The sequence below is a fragment of the Osmia bicornis genome, unplaced genomic scaffold (assembly GCF_907164935.1).
Source record: "Osmia bicornis bicornis unplaced genomic scaffold, iOsmBic2.1, whole genome shotgun sequence".
In the NCBI taxonomy this organism is placed as follows: Eukaryota; Metazoa; Arthropoda; class Insecta; order Hymenoptera; family Megachilidae; genus Osmia; species Osmia bicornis.
In genome coordinates, this window is record NW_025791067.1 from 86,611 (window position 1) to 110,186 (window position 23,576).

The 23,576-nt window shown below is 45.9% G+C and overlaps 5 protein-coding genes across 5 annotated transcripts; 1 reads left to right on the plus strand and 4 right to left on the minus strand.

Moving 5' to 3' along the window:
* Nucleotides 1–404: 404 nt before the first annotated feature.
* LOC123988671 lies at nucleotides 405–4,211 on the minus strand. Its single transcript, XM_046289424.1, has one exon. The coding sequence runs from the start codon at nucleotides 4,209–4,211 to the stop codon at nucleotides 405–407; it is 3,807 nt and encodes a 1,268-aa protein (XP_046145380.1).
* Nucleotides 4,212–14,188: 9,977 nt separating this feature from the next.
* Nucleotides 14,189–14,737, plus strand: LOC123988672. The gene has a single exon (XM_046289425.1). The coding sequence runs from the start codon at nucleotides 14,189–14,191 to the stop codon at nucleotides 14,735–14,737; it is 549 nt and encodes a 182-aa protein (XP_046145381.1).
* A 1,667-nt stretch (nucleotides 14,738–16,404) lies between these two features.
* On the minus strand, nucleotides 16,405–17,088 carry LOC123988673. The gene has a single exon (XM_046289426.1). It carries the CDS (start codon nucleotides 17,086–17,088, stop codon nucleotides 16,405–16,407), a length of 684 nt encoding a protein of 227 aa, XP_046145382.1.
* Nucleotides 17,089–17,605: 517 nt separating this feature from the next.
* Nucleotides 17,606–19,192, minus strand: LOC123988674. The gene has a single exon (XM_046289427.1). The coding sequence runs from the start codon at nucleotides 19,190–19,192 to the stop codon at nucleotides 17,606–17,608; it is 1,587 nt and encodes a 528-aa protein (XP_046145383.1).
* Nucleotides 19,193–20,804: 1,612 nt separating this feature from the next.
* On the minus strand, nucleotides 20,805–21,701 carry LOC114882218. The gene has a single exon (XM_029199097.2). The coding sequence runs from the start codon at nucleotides 21,699–21,701 to the stop codon at nucleotides 20,805–20,807; it is 897 nt and encodes a 298-aa protein (XP_029054930.2).
* Between the last annotated feature and the right edge of the window lie 1,875 nt (nucleotides 21,702–23,576).

Below are 23,576 nucleotides of genomic sequence, written 5' to 3' on the forward strand. Positions count from 1 at the left end.
GATCAGCAGTCGTGAACAATAAGCCCCGTTAATTTTATTAATTCGGCCCGCTATGGTGATGGTGCCCGTGAGCGCGTGCGAGATTGACACGTGGTTGGCGGCTCACGTTTCAATGAATTATTTGTAAGTGAACATTACCTGGTGATCCTGGTCGCTAGCACTGTTGCGAGGGATCGTGAGCAGAAGATTTGACTCGTGAACTGGGATGAATCGCACTTGAACACTTTTTTGAGACGCACGTGGTCTTCGGTGTGAATCAGTGATCGATAATGGCGTCGTTGCGCGCGAGCCGGCGAGAAGACCCCTGCTCACGCGTTACCTAGATGGTCGACTCCCGATCGATAAATCGATCGACCGTGAGCGCCATCATGGCTGAGCGGATTCTCAAACATTTCCGCCCGCCATCAGCAACTCGTTGATGATGTTTCTGCAGAGGTGAGCTCAGCTTGATGGTGAACAGGCAGGATGACAAGCTTGGTGATCGGTCTGACGAGAGTCGTGGTTGCAGTCTTCACGGTTGCAACCCTGGTGAGGGCATCCTTGCCGGGGTGAACTTCGGTCACTCTTGCGAGTGGCCACTTGCTCGGTGGAAGATGCTCGTTCGTGAGCAGCACCAACGAGCCTGTCTTGATGTCGTTCGATGGGTGATGCCACTTTGAGATTGATTGAAGTCTCTGCAGGTAGTGTCGAGACCACTGAGACCAGAAGTGTTGAACCCTCTGCTGGATCAGTTGCCATTTCGACAATCTACCTGGTGAGACGTCGAGCAGTGATGGTTCTGGTATCGTGTTGAGCGCTGAACCGATGAGGAAGTGTCCTGGGGTGAGCGCAGAGATGTCGTCGGGATCGTCACTGAGCGGCTCCAATGGTCTTGAGTTGAGCACCGCTTCGATCTGTGTGAGGAGAGTGGAAAACTCTTCGAATGTTAGTAAGAGCTCACCAATTGTTCTCCTGAGATGGTACTTGATTGATTTCACCACAGCTTCCCATTTTCCTCCCATGTGAGGAGCAGCTGGTGGGTTGAACATCCATTGAGTGCTGTCAGCTGACAGAATCGATGCGATCTGTCGGTGCTCCTGTGAACTTGACGTGAACAGGCGTTTGAGCTCTGCCTGTGCTCCAATAAAATTTGTACCACAGTCAGAGTACAACTTGTGAGCGATCCCTCTTCGTGATGAGAATCTTCTGTAGGCTGCCAGAAATCCCTCGGTTGAGTAATCGCTGACAACCTCGAGGTGAACAGCTGATGAGGAGAAACATACGAACACGCAGATCCATCCCTTGATTGTTTTCGAGCCTCTTCCCTTTGAATTTTTCATTGTGATTGGTCCTGCATAATCGACACCGGTGTGAGCGAATGGTCGTGATGGTGTGACTCGACAGAGAGGTAGTTGACCCATCATCTGACGAGCACGAATCCCCCTCTGACGAGCACACACGACACATCTCAAAATGTGAGATTTTACAGGAGCTCTGCCACCGATGATCCAGTACCGTTGTCGAATGTATGCGAGCGTGAGCTGCGTTCCTCCGTGAAATGTTCGCTTGTGAGCATCTTCAATGATGATCTTCGACAGGTGAGCGTCCCGTGGGAGGATCGCTGGATGTTTTTCATCCCTGCTGAGCGCTGTGTTTGTGAGTCTTCCTCCTACTCGTATTGTTCCCTGCGAATCGATGAAGGCGGTGAGGCGACTGAAGGGGTGAGTTGCAGGCAGGGTTGAGCCTGAGTTGAGCGTCTTGATTTCGCTGGTGAAATACAAGTGTTGAGTCGCGTGAATCCAGAAGAGCTGCGCCTTCTCCATGTCGCAGGATGGTATGATGATCACAGGAGGAGTTTCGAGCTTTCTCGTAAGCCGTGAGGCAAACCTGAAACAAAGTGCAGTTAGTCTATACAGCTTAATAAGAGATGAATATTTGTAGATGAGATCCCAATGATAACTTAGCTTTTGAGCTGAAGCAAAGAGTGAGACATTGGGTCTCACTTCGAGCTCGCTGTTTAAAGTTGAGAATTCCTTTTGCTCTGGCCAATGATCTTGATTTCGAGCCATCCATGGGGGACCTTTCCACCAAAGCTCGAATCGTTGAAGTTGATCTGTCGAAATGCCTCGGGAAGCACAGTCGGCTGGATTAGAAGTACCTGGAACATGCCTCCAATGCGCATTTGGAGTGAGTTCTTGGATTTGAATGACTCTGTTCCGAACATAATCCTTCCAACGTGATGCTTGAGATTTGATCCATATGAGCGAAACTTGAGAATCCGTCCACAGGTGCGTTGCCTTGATTTTTACCTTGAGCGTTGATTGAACATATTTTGTGAGTTTTGCCAATAGAAGTGCTGCAGACAACTCCAATCTTGGTATTGTGAGCCTCTTCAGTGGTGCAACCTTTGTCTTAGAGCAGACAAGTGACGTCATTGAGTTGTTGGACGGAGAGCTGACAGTGATATAAATCACTGCTGCCATGGCAAGTTGAGAAGCATCAGAGAACCCATGAATTTCTACAATTGAATTGCTCCATGTGTTGAACCATCTTGGGATCGATAGCTTGGCCAAGCTGTTGAGATCTTCTCTGATGATGAACCATCGTGATACAATTTGAGACGGTAATGGATCGTCCCAATTGATTTTGTGTAGCCAGAGTTCTTGTAATAGCATCTTTGCTCGTACTATTACCGGTGAGACGAAACCTAATGGATCAAATATCCGAGCCACTTCGGACAATACGAGGCGTTTTGAGCACTTACTTGGTTGATCTGTGATCGTGGATGAAAAGCCAAAATTGTCGGTTTGAGGCATCCATTGAATTCCGAGTAATTTGGTAGTGCAGTCGTCAAATGATATGGGAGCTGACGATTGTGTGGATGACGAAACAGCCCGTAGAAGATCTGGGTGAGTCGCATGCCATTTTGCGAGTGGAAATCCGCCCGCGTTGCACAATGCAATCAGCTGTTGAGCGACCTCCACAAGTTCCGAGATTGAGTCTGCTCCTCCAAAGATATCGTCCACATATCTGCCATGTGTGAGCGAAGGCGTTGCCAGAGGGAATCGATGACCCTCATCGTGAACAAGTTGCATGAGTGCTCGTGTCGCCAGGAAGGGAGCCGCCTTTGTGCCGTACGTGACAGTTGTGAGCTGGTAAGGGATGACATTGCGGTCTTCATCGATCCAAAGGATTCGCTGGAGATCCCAATCATCCTTGCGAACTGCTACCTGGCGATACATTTTTGTGATGTCTGTGGCAAAAATGTGGTGATAATGGCGAAGCCAAATTAGAACATCTGTAACATTCAAGAGCAAATTAGCACCAGTATGCATTAAATCGTTGACTGATTTGCCTGATGTCGTAGCTTTTGATCCGTTGAATACAACCCTGAGCTTCGTAGTTGAACTGTCGAGACGTAGAACTCCATGGTGAGGCAAATAATATGGTTGAAGATGAGCAGAGGTCTGAGGTGTTGAACCGTCAGAAGAGACCCTCAACCCTCCTGATGCCGAAGCATCATGTGCCAAGGTCATCTCCCCATCAGGCCCAACGTTCTCAGCCTCTCTTGATGAAATTCTTTTGTGATCTGGAGCCTTTACCATGTGACCTAATTCTTCGTACTCTTTCATGAACTCGACGTAGAGCTGGTTGTATGTTGAATCCTTGGAGAGTCGTCGCAAAGTGCTTTGTAGACATCTTTGAGCAATCTTGTGTGAATTGCCTAAGAGCGATGCTGGTGCCTTGAGTGGAATGCGAACGATGTACCTTCCAGTGTGATCACGAGTGTGAGTCGCACAGAAATGTGATTCGCATTCTTCTTCCTCCGGGGTGAGCGTGCTTGGAATATCCATTGGTGATTCTTCTTGAACCCAGAATTTGGTGAGCAGCTCTTGCAGATTGCTCTGGTCGTCTTGAGCAACTGCAAAATGTGAATAATGAGTGTTTGACTGTGATTCGTTGACTGGGCCAATGACGAGCCATCCGAAAATGGACAGTTCAGCAATTGGTGTTGTTGGTGAGCCCTTGATGATATTTGGCTTGATGATCCTTCCGTAGAAATCCGCTCCAATGATTAAATCGACTGGTCGTGGTGTCAAGAAATCATTGTCCGCCAACCTCAATTTTCTAATGTGAGGCCAATCCGGAGTTCTCATTGAGAACGATGGCAGGATTGTCGTTACGGCTGTGAGCACGTGAGCCTGGATGCAGACAGTCTGTTGTGAATGCATCGGTTGGAGTGTGACAGTGACCACACCCTTTGTTTCAGTTGATTTTGTTCCACCAACACCAATTATTGTGATGGATGATCGGTGTCTCCGAAGGTTGAGCTGGCTGGTTAATTCTTCGGAGATGAAGGAGAGTTCTGATCCGGAGTCGATGAGCAGACGAACGTTGTGGAGTGTTGAGTCGGTCTTGAGGTGAGCCTGAGCCGTTGCGAGGAGCGTGAAATGAGCGGTTTTGGTGACGACTGCACCTGCATCTTATTCTGAGGCTTGAGCAGATGAGGAGGCCGATCTTGATGAGCCGGCTTGAGCTTGAGCTGCTTTCGGCTCGCCTTCATGAATCATCGTGTGATGTTTCTCCCCGCAGTGTTTACACTTTTGAGCTGACTTGCACGCTCGCACGCTGTGCCTGCCCAAGCAATTGTAGCACAGGCGTTTGTCCTCAATAGTTTGAGCTCGCACTTTCGGCGTCATACTCCTGAAGAGCGCGCATGCCACAATGTAGTGTTGCCCTCCGCAGCAGTCGCAACACTCGAAGGGCGATGGCCGTTCTAGGTGGGGCCTTTCGGTGGTGCGAGGAGCTGACGGGCGAGCTTGAGCTGCAGGCCTTGCTGCGACTGCTGCGTGAGCTGGCCTGCTTGTGGTGATCTGCTGAGCCTTCGTTTGAGCGGGCTTACTTTGAGCGGTCTTGCTGGCCGACGCTCTCGCCTTGTCATCGGCCAACTGCTCCAGCGTTCTGATGCGAGAGGTGATGAATTCCATGGCCTCCTGGAACGATGGGTACTCGGTGGTGACCCCAAGGGTGGTCTCCCATCGCTCCTTTGTGGCGTGGTCCATCTTCCGGCACACCTGATGGACGAGCAGGCAGTCGCCGAGTTTGCCTGGCTCGATCAGGTTTTGCACTGCGTGCCGAGTTTCCATGGCGGTCGACATGAGCTGACTCAATGCCTTGGCGTGATCTTGGTCCATTGGCAATGAAACCAATTGGTCAAGGTGAGCTTGGACGAGACGCCGCTTATTCTCATAGCGCTGCTTGAGCATTTCGAGAGCTGCCGAGAGTGATGAGCCGATGAGCGGTAGGCTGGCCACAATTTGAGCCGGTTCTCCTCGCAGGCAACCCTTCAAGTAGTAGAATTTCTCTACTTGATCGAGCTCAGGTTTTCCGCACACAACGGAAGTGAACAATTCTAGGAAGGACGGCCACTCCGTGTAGTTGCCCGTGAACCTTGGCAACGCGATGTCAGGCAGCTTCGACTTGGAATACGTCACCTTTCCAGATTGAGCGGACGGTTGAGCTGGCAGTTCCGCTGATCTCTTCGCAATGATCTTCTTTGCCTGAGTGCCGATCTGTTGCATTTGATAATGGCAGTCCTCCGTGAAGTACGGGTGATCCGCCTGGGACTTTGGCCACACCACCTCAAAGTGTGCATGTTCCTTGTTGAACACCTTGATGGCCTCGTCGAGTTGAGCCTTGGCGTCGTCCAGCTCCTCCTTGGAGAGACGCTCTGCTTCTTCCTTGAGGGAAGTCAGGATGTCGTGAGCGTTGCGGAGCCGTCCCTTCTGAGTCCGCACTTTGAGCTGCAGCTCGATCGGCAATTGATCTGTGGCCGTTGAGCGCGTTGCATGTGAGTGCGGCGACGGTGTGCGGCGAGCTGGTTCCGTTGCAACCAGAGCAGGCGATGAGCGGCCTGATGCGCTCTTTTCCGGCACCTCCAGCGACTCCTTTGAACTGTCCATTTCGCTCCATTTCTCTGAGCTTTTCCCTTGGTGAGCCATTGATGATCAGTGATGAGCGGGTTGATCAGACTTGGTGAGCGTTCGCTGGATCGATCTTCCTTATTGACTGCGGGTGATTCGTCTGAGCGCCACCTATGAGTGGCGAGAGTGTCAGTGAATTTGAATGGAAGAGGAATGCCAAGATGGCCGACCACCAAACCGTTACGAACACGAGACAAAGATTTGAGACGAACAATGATCAATGAGCAATTTTTGTGAAAACCGAGTCCAGCAAGGGCGCAATCCGGCTCGAAGGACCAAATGTTCAGGAATGATGGAAATCCTGGATGGATTGCGCTGGGAAAGAATTTTACACTTACTGGTTCGGGTTTCACAAATTGATTTATTTGAGTCAATGATAAAATTGCGTGAACACGATGAACTGACAAATAATGATTGAGCTTACAATGATCAGCTGTGAATCTTTGTGTACAAGAAAATGAACCGTCTGAATGATTTTAATTACAATTACAATGATTCGTCGTGAAGAATGATCTTACTTGAGTCGAGACATATAAATTATTGATTTGATCTGTCACCTGATCCGTTGAATTGACAATTGAATTGATCAGCAGTCGTGAACAAAAAGCCCCGTTAATTTTATTAATTCGGCCCGCTATGGTGATGGTGCCCGTGAGCGCGTGCGAGATTGACACGTGGTTGGCGGCTCACGTTTCAATGAATTATTTGTAAGTGAACATTACCTGGTGATCCTGGTCGCTAGCACTGTTGCGAGGGATCGTGAGCAGCAGATTTGACTCGTGAACTGGGATGAATCGCACTTGAACACTTTTTTGAGACGCACGTGGTGATCGGTGTGAATCAGTGATCAATAACAGCGGCGTCGCGCGCGAGACGGCGAGGAGACCCCTGCTCACGCGTTACCTAGATGGGCAACTCCCGATCGATAAATCCATCGACCGTGAGCGCCATCATGGCTGAGCGGATTCTCAAACACTATATCTGGAAATATGTTTATGATAAAAGAAATATTAACCATATTTTCTTCAATACATCCTTTATTTCAAATTAATGTTTTTGAGTACAATGTATCAATTTATAATAATATGATTTCTTCTTCTTTATTTTCAGCATTAATTCAGATATTGATGAGGAAATTACAATCAAAAAATTATGCAGTAGAAAAGTTGAAGAGATCCATTAAAGATGTAACGGGGTCGGTCGATTCGGTGCGCACAGCGTTGCGCACCGCGGTCGGTTTCCCCGTACCAGGGTTCGCAAGGGAACAGGTCGGTAAATAACGAGGCGGTGTTATGTTAGAAAAATAATTTTTAACAAAAAAAAAATCCGACTTCGAAACGCACCAAAAAGTATAAAATAATTTCTATTTCATTTATATCTGTATTCCACAGCTATTAATACAATCTACTTAATCGTTAAATAGGATACTAAATATATTTCAAAGTTTTCGGAGGCGGCGCAAATTAAAAATACCCGAACAAACGATGCTGCCAATAACGATTTGATTGCGGTATGGCAAACTTGGTAATTAATAAGTCGTAAGAGAAAAATTATAGGTCCGGCTGAAATATTTGTAATTGTAACGATTGTATCAGAAATTGACAGCACTCCTGATGTACATGCACTATACTGCAGTTCACGAGAGACCATACGTCCATCCGTCTCGGAATAATCGGCGATCAAAGGCAGAAAAAATATCAATAGTTTTTCACGAATATCTCGAAAACTGAAGGTTTTCGTTAATTATGCAGAATGAAAAAGATGTTCAGAATCATGCCCCCGACAATATATTAAAGAATCATTGAAGTCATTCTATGTTGAGATTAGAAACTTCCCGCTTTTTGCAATAAAAACCGTTCGGAATAAAAAAATGCGAAATGTTTTTATAACGGGACCAATCGGAAGACATATCCTACAAGATGCAAAAGGTTTCGTTCCGATTGGTCCATCCATCTCGGAGTAATCGGTGAACAAAGCCAGAAAACAAAAAAAATAAAAAAATAAAAAATATACTGATCGAATTGAGTATCCTCCTCCTTTTCGAAATCGGATAAAAAATATAGATTTATTCAAAGTAACGTCTACTGGTTACTACGTGTCTACAGCTTGGCGGCTATCCTCGCCGGGCTGGTCGGGCGGTACTCTCCGGCCTCGGGTACTACAATCAAAATATCGTCTGGTGGTTAGACGCGTGGAGCCGTGATGCTTAAAACTAAGATACAGGACTTACATACTACGGTCGGAACCCGGTCCGTCACAGAAATTACGCAGAACTTATATCTAACGCTCTTACAAACTACTGCGGTCGCTATCGCCTTACGGACGCACGATGGTGTACGCGGAGCGCGGGCGCAAGCGGAGCGCGAACGCAAACAAATTAGCGAAAGCGCCGAGACACTATCGAGTGTCGAGAGAGCGGACGCAAGAGTCGGGAAAGGAATGACCCGATTGGGCCGACGGTGTTTTATTCAAACGCGCTGCGGTGGAGTTGTCGCCCGCTTGCCTCACGCGGCTCGTCTTCTCGTACGCCGAGGTAGAACCGAACAGCGAACGAGGCCAACAGAGAACGAGTAACGCCACAAAGCTGGACGGAATCGGCTGCCAAAGGCAAAATGCGGTGCCATGTAAGTTAGCGTTCGGAATCCCCGCGGAAGCACCAGCAGAGATTATGAACGCGCACTAGCTTGGTCACCCCGGGTCAACCACGGGACTGACGAGGCTAGACGCCTACGGCCGCTGGACTTATGGGAGCTGCCAGGTCGTAGCGTAGTGTAATGCTACGACCCGTTGGCCAGAGATTTCTTCGCCAGGAAACCCATGGCGCCGAGAGATCTGGTGCTCCGGTCCGGACCTCCTAGGAGGTCCCCTCGGGCCGAAACCCCGAGGCAACTCATCCATCATCGCATCGACCCACAGTGGTTCGAATGGCTGATTTAGGTGGACAAAAATCATTTTCGAATTAATAAAAACTAATTGTTTTTATGTAATCTAGAATAACCATAGATTAAAATTCTAATATTGTAAGACCTTCCAGCCGTTTCGTAAATGCGTACAGACTAGGCAAAGTACTACGTAAGAGCGGACAACTCATCGCTAGTCAATCGAGCGCATTTCCATAGTCGACTGGAATATGTCATAAGTTTGTTAAAATGCACTTAAGTTTCATGTTGATGATGAATGTAGCAGCTGAAAAGGTATATTTCAGTTTTAATCACCCCAAATCATCAATACCTTTCTTGTATTTTTGTAAATCGATCTTCGAGTTAGGTTATTATATCGTATGAAAAGTTTTCATAATGTAACGATTCGTCAGTGTAGAAGTATATGCTCCACGTCATTCCACGTGATGAAAGTTGTACCTATAAAAAGTAGAAATTGGCTGCTTTATTTTAATACCATACTCGACTTGCAAACATTTGCAAAAGTATGTTAGATGTTAAAATGAAGTTAACGCTGACGTCCGTGATATATATTGGTACAACCAATACGCTCGTCAGTTAGTGGTCTTTTTTTAATAATTTATAGTTTCGTTGTTTTTAATTGTGATTATTATTATCCTGTTTTACCATGCAAAAGATATAATTCAATTTTTTTATAGTCCCTATTGGGCAAATGTCGGAAGAAGCTCAAGAAGCACGCCATAAAGATTGCCGTAGATTCAGAGAGAGACACACCAGAAAAACAACACGATTCGACACTAGTTCGGACTTGTTAACAATGTTATTAGTTACCTCAGACCCGTTAATAAATACTTTTCGTGAAGTATCAAAAAAAAACTCAACTTGTTAAGCGCCGAGGTATTTGAATTATTAGAAACAGATACAGATGTAAGTGATTTGCAAAGAGGAATTGTTAGTACTGCTGCTGATGAAGATGAACAATCAGAATCGACTGAATGTACTTCGGGTGCTAATGACTCAAGTAGCGAGTAAGTTTAACTTGTAATATAGTTTAAATAGTCATTATTATGTATTTTCATATTCACATTTTTTTTACCTCATAGCTACGGTGCAATACCGTAATTTTATTTTTTTTCCTTTAATTAGTCATATTCTTATCTAACAAATGTTTATATTGAAATAACAACTTATAACACAAAACAGGATTATTTTCTAAGGATAAGAACCCCAACTAAGCCAAAAAGCATGACAAAATATTTGTGTCCAGCTAGCACCCTAGTGTTCGAATCACTATGCGACCGGTCCTACTTATAGTCTAATCGCACGGGAGTGGGAATGCCGCCGTGGTGGGGCCCGCGATGCGCGACGCCGATCCGCGGCTGTCGTCGCAAAGAAATTAAACAGTATGGAATAAAATAATAGGACATATAAGAAAAATGAACCCTGAAAACAGTTGCAATTACATTCACGGAGGATATATCAGGAAATATGTTTGAGGTAAAAGAAATATTAAATCTTATTTTCTTTAAGACATTCTTTATTCCAAATTAATGTTGTTGTAGACAATGTATCAATATATAATAACATGATATCTTTTTTTATATTTTCAGCTCCTGTTCAGACATTCATGCGGAAATTACAACCAGAAAATTATCGAGTAGAAAAATTGAATACATACATTGAAGATACTTTCCAGCGTAGAATGAAACAATTGGGGCAAATAACAGAAACGTACTCTACAAACAGATGCAATTACTTTCTTGCATGATATATCTGGAAATATGTTTAAGGCAAAGAAATATTAAAGCTTATTTTCTTCAATACATTCTTTATTCCAAATTAATGTTGTTGAGTGCAATGTATGAATATATAATAATATGATATCTTTTTTTTTATTTTCAGAATTTATTCAGACGTTGATGAGGGAATTACAATAAAAAAATTATGGAGTAGAAAAGTTGAATACCTACATTACAGAAATTGAACAGTGTGGAATGAAATACTAGGACAAATAACAAATACGTATTCTGAAAACAGATGCAAAATCATATTATTATATAATTATTCATTATTCTCAACAATATTAATTTGGAATAAAGAAAATAAGATTTAATATTTCTTTACCTTAAACATATTTCCAGATATATCCTGCAAGAAAGTAATTGCATCTGTTTGCCTAGTACATTTTTGTTATTTGTTCTAGCATTTCATTCCACACTGTTTAATTTCTTTAATAGATCTATTCAACTTTTCTACTCTATAATCGCTTGGTTGTAATTTCCTCATCAATGTCTGAATAACTGCTGAAAATAAAGAAAAAGAAATCATATTATTATATATTGATACACAACATGTATCCACAACAACATTAATTTGGAATAAAGAATGTATTAATGAAAATAAGATTTAATATTTCTTTTACCTCAAACATATTTCCTGATATATCCTGAAAAGAATGTAATTGCATCTGTTTTCAGGGTACATTTTTCTTATTTGTCCTATTATTTTATTCCATACTGTTTAATTTCTTTAATGGATCTATTCAACTTTTCTACTGCATAATTTTTTGATTGTAATTTCTTCATCAATGTCTGAATGAAAGCTGAAAATAAAGAAAAAGAAATCATATTATAAATTGATACATTGTACTCAAAAAGATTAATTTGAAATAAAGAATGTGTTGAAGAAAATAAGGTTTAATATTTCTTTTACCTCAAACATATTTCCTGATGTATCTTGCAAGAATGTAATTGCATCTGTTATCAGGGTACATACTGTTTAATTTCTTTAATGGATCTATTTAATTTTTCTACTGCATAATTTATTGGTTGTAATTTCCTCATCAATGTCTTGTTACGTTGCGCGGCGCGAGAGGCGAGCGCGCAACGTAAAAAAAATAATTGTTCCGGATTTAGAGCGCCATAATTTAAAATACAATCTAATTAGTGTTCGACAACACCATCGGCTCGGCGTTGACGTCGGTCGATCGGTTTATAAAACCACCGACGCCGCGACAAACCTACTACTTCGTTTGCGCTCTTAAAAACAGACGACACACGTAACACGCGACTAATTCGCTACGGGTTCTTTACTAATTAAAGAACATAATAAAGTGCCAAGTAAACTTGTTTATTACCAAAGTATTGACAGTGTCAAATTCATTTTCCTGCACGCTTTTCCCTTACTAAATTAACCGGCGTTTTTGCCTAGAGCAAAAATTAATACTCTACGCGCACCAAATGGTCCTTCGAGCCGGATTAGTAAGGATCTAAAGCAGTACAGTGCCGCATAAAAAACAATTCTAATCGTGTGGTGAAGCCGGATTAAATCGGCAGAACAAAGGATTTTGCACGTGTCGTTCGAACTCAACCGACATCGCGACCTCCGCCGGTAAACATCGGAGGACGTTCACGCGCTTCGCTTCGCGAAAACAGTGACGTGGTCATAACAGTTCACCTTGCGGGTACAGTACGTTTATTTGAAACACTTAATATCAAACATTATGGATACATTAATCCGCGAAAATAAAGTGCATGCACGCCTGATCAACAATGCACTGCTCAACTTTAAAAAATTGGGGAAGGCGAATCACACTCCTGCAGTGATTCGCAGTCGGATCAACCTGCTCAAGGATTACTGGGCCAAATTCCAATCAACGCAAGTCCAGATCGAGGTTGCAGCAACGGAGGAGGACACCAGGGCGAATCCCTACTTCTCCAGCGACGTCTTCGGGGATACGGAAGCAGCTTTCCTTGCCGCCCTCGACGCTATGACGGCAGCCTTACCGACGGACTCCGAACCTGCAAGTAACTCATGTAATACGAGTACCGCTTCTTGTAATCGCGAATCTGCACTGTCGGTCAAGCTTCCTCGAGTCGAATTACCTAAATTCTCCGGGGACTATACGGAATGGGAAAATTTTCGAGACCTCTTTCAGTCTTTAGTTGGCTCTAACGACGCGTTACCGGAGGTGCAAAAGTTGCACTATCTTAAATTAAGCTTAATTGGTGAAGCGTCTCTTCTATTAAAGAACGTTTCCACTTCCGCGGCGAATTACGAGGCAGCGTGGAAACTATTGACCGACAGGTACGCGAACGAACGCGCGCTCATAACCGCTCACCTGAAAATGTTGTTCGACTCACCCCCGATCGGATCCGCTGTTTTAAGCGATTTAAAAAGTTTACGCGATAGATCTCGCGCCGCATTAACGGCCTTAAAAAACATGGCTCGTCCGGTCGAATACTGGGACGATGTTCTTGTTTTTCACTTTGTCCGCAAGTTGGACAAGGAGTCCCATCGGGAGTGGGAGTTGCGCATGGGTGAAGAGGAATTGTTCCCATCCCTCGCGGATTGGGAGGCGTTCCTCAATGTGCGAATTCGAACTCTGGAATCGTTGGCGTCATCCCGCGGAGAAGGAAACAGCGCCTATAAAAATAAATTAGCGCCTATTAAAATCGTGAAAGCGCATTTAACGCTTTGTTTAGATGTGACGTGTTCCGTGGGCAATCCGTCGAACAACGATTATCACTCGCGCGCGAACATCATCGATGTTTTAATTGTTTACAAAAAGGACATCTCCCGGCAGCCTGTCCTAGCAAACGCGCTTGTTCGATATGTAAAGGTAGACATCATTCTCCTTTGCATTCTGAGCGAAAGGGTTCGAAGACGTCGTCCGTTAGCAAAGGTCGCGAATCGACCTCTCACGCGGATTTAGAATCAAGTCAACATACGGCGCAACCTACACACGTAGCGGATAACAATATGGAAGACACGCCGATGTCGACTTCGGTAAACACGCACTTCGGTACGTCGCGTCAAGAAAAAAAGGTCGTTCTCGCTACAGCTTGGATCAAAGTTGGTACTCGCGAAGGCCGACAAGCGACATTACCCGCTTTAATTGATCCTGGGTCGGAAGCAACGTTCATTCGTGAGAATGTTGCAAACACGTTGCGCGCTAATCGCCAACACGTCCAAGCTTCCGTCTCCGGCATTGGGGCCGGGACGTCGGCCACGGTTCGCGCCTCCGCGAACGTTACGATTGAACCGTGCCACGGAAAAGGGCCTGTCATCCCTGTGCGCGCTCTTATCTTAAAACGGCTAACTAATTACCGCTCAAATTCAATAGACACCTTGAGTAGGTGGAAACACTTACGTGGTCTTGAGTGGGCCGATCCTCTCACTAATAATAATGCGCCCGTGGACCTCATAATCGGCGCGATCTTGCTCGACGGCCTTCGAAAAGGCCTTCCATCCGAACCCGTCGCGCAGAAAACGATTTTCGGGTGGGTGTTGACTGGTCCCGCTCGATCCGTTGAGTCTCACGCAATGCAACTCCACGTACATTACGGCGACCTTAACGCTGAAATAAACAACACGTTAAGGAAGTTTTGGGAGGTGGAAGCGCCTCCACCGGTAACGTTCCTCTCCGAAGAGGACAAAAAATGTGAAGAACATTTTCGGCAGACTCATTCGCGTAAACCCGACGGCAAATACGTAGCGCGATTGCCGTTTAAATCAGAGCCTCCCATCGATATAGGGGCTTCGAAAGAAATCGCGGTCGCCTCTTTTTATAGATTGGAAAAACGGCTCGACAAAGAGGCGGAACAAGCTACGGCTTATCACTCCTTTCTGGAGGAATACCTGCAGCTCGGTCATATGCGGGAATTTCTTGAAACAGACCCTCCTTCTGAGCAAAAGGTCTATTTGTCGCATCATCCGGTCATCCGTGAAGACAGCAGTACGACAAAATTGAGAGTGGTTTTTAACGCGTCGATGCCTACGTCAAACGGGTCTACGTTAAACGAGCATTTACGGGTTGGTCCGAAATTGCAAGCTGACCTCGCGGTCACGATTTTACGATGGCGCATGTATTAGTTCGTGTTCGCGGCAGATATCGCGAAAATGTTCCGGCAAATCTGGATTGACCATCGCGACACCGCCTATCAGCTGATAGTTTGGCGCGCTAAACCCGAAGATCAGCTGAAAACATATGAACTGCTTACCGTGACATACGGGACGGCCCCAGCGCCTTTCCTCGCGAATCGGGTCATCAAACAACTCGCTCTGGATGAGCGGACTAATTTCCCTCTCGCGGCTCCTATCCTGAATGAACACCTCTACGTTGACGACGCGCTTTTCGGGGCCGATGATCGAGTGTTGGCTCGTCAAACACGGCAGCAGGTAACGGATGCCCTCATACACGGAGGTTTCCACCTAAGAAAGTGGTCAAGTAATTGTCCACAGTTATTAGCGAAGATCTCCCACGTTGACCACGAGCTGGCCTCGAGCCGCTTATTTCAAGATGCCGAAGGATTAAAAATGTTAGGAATCCGTTGGTTACCCAAATCGGACGAATTTCGATTTCAATTTAAACTCGACTCCGCTAGTACGGCGAATCCGACTAAGCGCGTGGTCTTATCGAATATCGCGCGAATCTTTGACCCATTGGGGTGGATTTCTCTCGTCGTTATAGTGGCCCAGATCTTCATGCAAAGATTATGGGTAGCCAAGTTAGACTGGGACGAACCTCTACCTTGCGAACTAACCAACCAATGGTGCGAATATTCCGCGGAGTTCAACGATTTACCGAAAGTAACCCTCCCGCGCTGGATTAGGATGGTGTTCCGAATATTAGAACACAATAATAAAGGGAGAGGAAATGAGGTGCGATTGTTGTCGCCGAGGGTAAATGAAACACAAAGTATTAGATTTAAAGAACGAACCGAAAACAAATGAATTTATTAATAAATAGAAATAATGACTTTAGAGTTTAGAGGATACCGGCCGTATAAAACCCCAGTCTCAAGTGAGGAAAAAGCCTGGTTCCTTGATCAAATTGAATTACAACAAAATAAAAAGAATAACACAATATAATAAAATAGCAATATAAAAAAGCAAACTTACGACCTAGAGATTAAATATTAATTGAATGATCATTCAAAACTTATAATTATCGCACGCCAGAGCTCTGTACAAACCGTACTCGGATGGCACCTCGCTGACGCCGCAGCCAATCGTCGTGGTCCTCGTAACAAACAAATTCCTGGTCACAGGAGGCGTTCCCCAAGTGGGAACAAATAATCGTGATCACACGATGTTATAATTGCACCTAGTGCATTTCCTGATCACAGGACACGTTCCCCAAGTGGGAACAAAAAATGACCGTGATCACACGGTCCCAAATCGCACTCAGTGCTTCACAATCTAAGGACACACGCCCGACGACTCACGCACGCCAGCCGATTGCCACCGATAAAGATAAATGAAAAAACGCACAAAATATCTCAAACGCACAAAAAAACAATAAGCAATGCTCAGAAGTCCCTGACCCTCGTCAGAATGAATCAGGCCCAGTCCCGGACCGTCCTTTACACCCCCACACTGCACGCGCCTGCGTATTGCAGCGTGACGCTGACACGCTCGCTCTTCTTCTCGCGGCGCCAAATTCAAAGCCTACCGCTCAATCCAATAAAAGAAAAAAAAGTCGCGAAACGCGAACATTCCGCCCGCCTTCGTCCACTGGACGAACCTGTGACTTACGCCTAGGCAGCCCTACCATCCGCGCCAGCCGTAGATGGATTCTGCTCTAGCAATAGCGGACATAACCGAGCAACATGCCGCCTTAAACTAGACGTGGCCGTTCGAACGGTGACCACTCTTACTAATCCATCCGGACCGAGGTGGACTTCAGTCACGCGACCAAGAGGCCATTTTGAAGGCGGATACCGATCATCACGCACGAGAACTAACTGACCGACCGCAAAATTCTCGGCTGGCCCTCGCCATTTCGCACGCTCCTGCAAATATTGCAGGTATTCCTGGGACCATCGCTTCCAAAAGTTATTTCTAGTCACCTGAAGTAACTGAAATCGTTCCAAACGATTCTCAGACACATCAGGGGGAGCGTCCTCTGGAATTAACCCAGAGGCAATGCCGAGAAAATGTGCAGGCGTTAAAACTTGCAAATCCTCCACATCATTACTAAGCGGATAAAGCGGACGCGAGTTTAAACACGCTTCAATTTCTACCAAAACGGTCGAAAACTCCTCGAAGGTCAGAGGTCGATCACCGATCACTCGCTTCAAATGATGCTTCACCGACTTGACACCCGCTTCCCATAAACCGCCATAGTGGGGTGAATTCGGAGGAATAAATTTCCAGGAAGTTCCGTCATTGGCAAGAGTAGCTGCAACACACTTATAAAAGGTAGAAGCAGCTGAGAACATAGCGCGCAACTCCTTATCCGCGGCCTGAAACGTGGTAGCGTTATCACTAAACAGATTTTGACAGACTCCACGACGCCCCACAAAACGCCGATACGCGGTTAGGAACATTCGGGTCGTGAGATCACTTACGACCTCAAGATGGATTGCCCGAGTTGTAAAGCAAACAAAGAGTGCAATATACCCTTTATAACACTTGTACCCACGACCTTTCGCCGAACGTACCTGAAACGGACCGGCATAATCTAACCCTGCAGATAGAAACGGCCGAGCCGGCGTTACCCGCGTGGCCGGAAGACTACCCATCATTTGCCATGCTAATCTGGGTTTCACTCGCTGACAGACGACGCAGTGACGAATTTCAGTTTTCACTAGACGATTCCTGCCTAGAATCCACGCATGCTGCATCACGGTACACAAAGTGAGCGTAGGTCCACCATGAAGACAAGCACGATGTGCATATCGCACAAATAACCGACTAAGCGGCGAACGACGTGGCAAGATAGGCGGATGCTTACGATCATGTGACAGTACCGAATTCCCCAGACGGCCCCCCAACACGCAAAATACCGTCCGACTTGTCTAAAAACGGATCCAAACTAAGTAGCGGGTTACGCTTTGCCAAACTCTTTCCCATCTGCAGTAACTTAATCTCTGCTTCAAATGCATGCGTCTGTGCTAACCTAATCAAAGCAATCCGAGCGCCAGACAACCCTGACGCAGTCAAAAATTCCGGCAATGCAGGAAGATTACCCTTGCGCCTTCGCAAGCCAATTAATGGGCGCAGACAATAAGCCACCACGCGAATTAGCCGAGTCAATGAGGAAAATTTAGTCAAAATCTCCGGATCACTCGGAGTCGCCTCCACAAGCAAAATCTGCGGAACCAGTGCCACCTTGGGCCAATGCTCCTCGTACATCGCAAGCCAATCAGGCCCATGCCACCACAGACGTGCCTCAATCAAGTCTGCAGGCCTACATCCACGCGTAGCCAAATCCGCAGGATTTTCTCCAGTAGGCACATGTGCCCATTTAGCACCCGGCATCTCTGTCTGGATAAAGGACACCCGGTTTGCCACGAAAGTCTTCCAGTGGCATGGGTGTTTCCGAAGCCACATCAGAACAATCTGACTGTCTGACCATGCAAATACTGGTATATTCTGCAAAAAATCAAGCTTCCGAACGTGACGAAGAAGCTTAACAAGCAACATCGCTCCACACAGTTCGAGATTTGGAATGCTCACGGTCTTTATCGGAGCAACCTTACTTTTGGCAGCTAAAAGTACGACACGGAAACGATCATCTGCTTCGTTAATTCGAATATAAACCGCCGCCGCATAAGCGCGGGATGAAGCGTCGGAAAACCCGTGAATTTGCGAACCCGAATCGCAAGAGGCTCCCAACCATCGATTAATTGACAATGCAGGCATGGCCGAAAGTGAATTACAATATTCACTCCATCTATCCTGCACTTCCACCGGTAAAACGGAATCCCAGCCGACCTTCAGAATCCAAAGATCCTGCATTAAGATTTTGGCGCTTATCGTGACCGGAGCCAACCACCCCAGCGGATCAAACAAGCGCGCAATATTTGAAAGGACGGCCCGTTTGGTCACCTCTCTGGACAAATCTTCAAAACCTGACGTGGTGAAACGAAACTCATCGTGATGTGGATTCCACTGAACCCCCAGCGTTTTAACCGACTCATCAAGATTTATCGATTTCGATTCCTCCTTCCCGGGTTGTTGCGCGTTAGGAGGTAACAAATCAGAATGATTCGCGGCCCACTTATCAAGCTCGACGCCCGCCGATTTCAGAAGTTCAATGAGCTCCTGTCTAGTACGCAACGCGATTGAAAGTTCGTCCGCACCCGCAAACGTGTCGTCCACGTACGTATTGAATTCCAAGCATTGAGCTCCGAGTGGAAAACGCGATTTCTCATCCTCCGCTAACTGCAGGAGCGTACGTATCGCAAGATAGAGAGCACACGCCGTCCCATACGTGACGGTGGTCAAACGATATACCACCGGCATCTCCGAAGAACTAGGAGCCCATACTATTCGCTGCAAATCTTGATCATTACGCGCAACGCAAATTTGCCTAAACATCTTGACCACGTCCGCGGTAAACACGAAACGGTACCGACGCCAATTTAGTAAAATCAACGAAAGATCGCGCTGAAGAGCAGGTCCCGCCAAGAGAAAATCATTCAAACAGTGCCCATCGCGGGTCTTTCGCGACGCATCAAAAACCACCCGAATCTTCCATTTCAACGGTGTAGATTGTACAACCGCGTGATGAGGTAAATACCATGCACGCGAATTATCAAGTTCCGTCGCGGGAACTCGCTCCATATGTCCCAAATTTTTGTAGACCGTCATAAATTCGCGATATGCCAAAGCTAATTTCGGATCGCGAGCAAACCGACGATACATATGAGCAAGTGAACCCATGGCCATACGTTTTGTTTCCGGATCGGCAGCAGGAGGCTCAGACTTTAAAGGGAGATGCACAACGAATCGACCGTCAGAATTGCGAACATGCGATTCCCTAATAGCTTTTCACATGCTTCATCTAATGGCTTTAACGTTGAAGTGACCGTGGGTAACTCCTCCAAGGCCCAAAAACCGTTGTAACGACTGGTCTAAGTCCTGCTCTGCAGCACTGTGTAGCATTCGAAGCGGCATTGATTTATGATCGACCGCCCGCCGTGAACCGTCCGAATGCACAGGGCCGGAGACAATCCAGCCGAGTCTTTTGTGCAACCAGAGACGAAGAAGGAAAACTTCGCAACCCCGATCGCAATAGTTGCCCGTAGATATCCGCGCCAAAAATAATATCAACTAATCCCGGCACATAAAATTGCGGGTCAGCCAATGATAATCCTGCGAACATTTCGATATCAAAAGCCATAGCACATCTAGCGGGAAGCTGCGACGTGAGCTTCGGAAGAATCAGAGCTTCCACTTCAATTTGAAACGACGGGTCAACCAAAGAATGTACTTCGAAACTCGTAGTCATACGAGCAGTGCCTGCAGACCTCGCACCGAGACCCAACAAAGGAACGTCAATACGGCGCTTCTCTAAACCTAGCAAGTTAGCGACCGCCTCAGACACAAAAGAGCTCTGGGATCCTTGATCTAACAAGGCCCGCACACGAGACCGCGCCCCGTGCGGTCCCACCAACGTCAATTGAGCCGTTGCAAGCAAGACTGTGCATTTACGCGAAAGAGTGCGAGCAGTGTGCACATTAACCCCCGAAGACGTTGAGGGCTTACCTTCGCGTGCACTATGTGGCTCAACCGAACCATTCTCCTTTGAATGCAAACAACTGGCCTGATCGAAATGAATCAGGGAGTGGTGTTTTTCCTTGCACTGCGCGCAACGAAGCGGGGAAGCGCAATCAGATACCCTATGCCGACCGAAACAGTTAAAGCAAAGATGTAACCGACGTACCTCTCTTCGGCGGTCAAAGGGGTTCTTGGCCTGAAATTTATAGCACTTAGGCAATAAATGCGCACCGGAGCAAATGGGACACTTCGGTCTCCCATCACCAGAATGTTCAGAAAAACCAGCGTGAAATACCTTTCGCGAACCCGGTACCGATCTAGGTAAAGCAGAAGGCTTCTTCTCTGCTTTGGGAGCATTTGAGGCAATCATGCTGAGCGCTTGAACGCGCTTTTCCAAAATTTGGATAAGTCCACGAATTTCGGAAATCTTTCAAGTGGATTTAAAATTGTCTAACTCCGCAACATTGTCTAATACGACGCGACGATCCCTCTCACTCAATTCCGTCTCCCACGCCTTTTGGGATTCGGGGTCCAAACGAGCCGCCAATAAATAAACGAACCATACATCCCAATGACTCACTGGCATTTGTAAATTCGTTAACGCCCGAACTATGCGCTGAGCTTCGTCAGCAAACGAACGTAACTCTATCGCGGACTCTTTCTTTAAATATGGCAAATCCATGAGCCTCTTTAAATGGTTATTCACAACCATTCGCGGATTATGAAAACGCGCCTTAAGAGCCTGCCACGTCGTCGTATAATTCGCATTTGTAGTCGTGACATCCTTGACTAACTCCGCCGCAGTACCCTTTAAACAATTTTTCAAGTATTGCAACTTAGACGCGTCAGCAAGACCGGGTGCATCGTGAACCAGCGTGGTAAATAAGTCACAAAAGTTTTCCCAATCCTCGTATTCGCCGGAAAACGTAGGTAATTCTAACTTCGGAAGCTTAGCTGCACGAGGCTCGGGTGTTATCGAAGAACTGGCTATCGGTGGTCCAGTCGGTAAAGTAGACTGATCCGCAGCCTGTAGTTCCGCTTGTACTGTTAGCAAGAAATCAAGCGTATCCTCGTACGCCGTTTGTAATCGCTGAATCACGTTATCCGTCATATACGCGTCAACCCCAACATCGTCACGAATTGAAATTTCGGCATGCGCACTACGCACATCCCTCCAAATTTCTTGAAGAGACTCAATTCGCGAAGCTATGATATTCCGATTAAACGAGCTGCGCTCCTTCTCTCTTAATCGAGTACTCGTCAACTCGATTTCCGCCAATCGCGAGTATTGCACCACCGTGAGTTTCCTCAATATTGGAGGAGCCATGTTAACCTAAGCTAATAAAATCAAATCCTCAAAGAACAATACTTAATTACTATAACCCAAAGACGTAAAATTATAACTAATAAAAGCAAACTTATATAAAATTAAATTCTATAAATTGAAAAGAAAGTAAAGAATTATTGTACGATAATCCTAGGACTATTAGCTTAGGTTCAAATAAAACAATAAATCTATGTAAACTTATAACTCAAATCCAAATAAAATAATCTGCGTTTTTACGCCTGGAATGCAAGACTCTAACGTTCACGACGACCCGGCACCGCTAGCCCACTTGAGATCGTGGCGACGCAACCACAGTCTGTGTTTATGTTACGACCCTCACCCCTCTAAACGAAAACGCTCGGACAAAGAATTCCCATGCAACGTTTCACGAACGACTCTGAACGCTTAGCCTAGAAATCAATCTCCAGTTTTACCTTCTATATTAGAATCAAAAATCAACAAATCAAATAACCTCGGTTTCAACCAATCACCCCTTCCTCACCCGGAGCAGCAAAAATTGTTCCGAATATTAGAACACAATAATAAAGGGAGAGGAAACGAGGTGCGATTGTTGTCGCCGAGGGTAAATGAAACACAAAGTATTAGATTTTAAAGAACGAACCGAAAACAAATGAATTTATTAATAAATAGAAATAATGACTTTAGAGTTTAGAGGATACCGGCCGTATAAAACCCCAGTCTCAAGTGAGGAAAAAGCCTGGTTCCTTGATCAAATTGAATTACAACAAAATAAAAAGAATAACACAATATAATAAAATAGCAATATAAAAAAGCAAACTTACGACCTAGAGATTAAATATTAATTGAATGATCATTCAAAACTTATAATTATCGCACGCCAGAGCTCTGTACAAACCGTACTCGGATGGCACCTCGCTGACGCCGCAGCCAATCGTCGTGGTCCTCGTAACAAACAAATTCCTGGTCACAGGAGGCGTTCCCCAAGTGGGAACAAATAATCGTGATCACACGATGTTATAATTGCACCTAGTGCATTTCCTGATCACAGGACACGTTCCCCAAGTGGGAACAAAAAATGACCGTGATCACACGGTCCCAAATCGCACTCAGTGCTTCACAATCTAAGGACACACGCCCGACTACTCACGCACGCCAGCCGATTGCCACCGATAAAGATAAATGAAAAAAACGCACAAAATATCTCAAACGCACAAAAAAACAATAAGCAATGCTCAGAAGTCCCTGACCCTCGTCAGAATGAATCAGGCCCAGTCCCGGACTGTCCTTTACACCCCCACACTGCACGCGCCTGCGTATTGCAGCGTGACGCTGATACGCTTGCTCTTCTTCTCGGGGCGCCAAATTCAAAGCCTACCGCTCAATTCAATAAAAGAAAAAAAGTCGCGAAACGCGAACAGATGGGGAATGCCACAATTGCGTACGAAATACACGGGTTTGCAGATGCTTCGCAAGACGCCTATGCGGCTGTGATTTATTTACGTACAATCTCCATCGCGGACGAGGTTGCGTTACATTTACTCATGGCAAAAACGAAGGTAGCACCGTTGGAACCACTCACAATTCCGCGGCTAGAATTATGCGCGTGCGTCCTAATGACGCGATTGATCGAGCAGGTTCAGGCTACATTAAAAATCGATAACGTACCGGCTTACGGTTGGACTGACTTCACCGTTGCATTAGCTTGGATACATAAGCACCCGAGTCAATTAAAAACGTTTACGGCACACCAAGTCGCGGATATACAAAGCCGAGCGCCGAATGCTTCTTGGCGACACGTACCAACCGGTTGGAATCCTGCCGATTGTGCGTCCCGCGGGTTGTCGGTGAAATTGCTGCTTCACCACCCCCTTTGGTGGCACGGTCCTTCCTGTG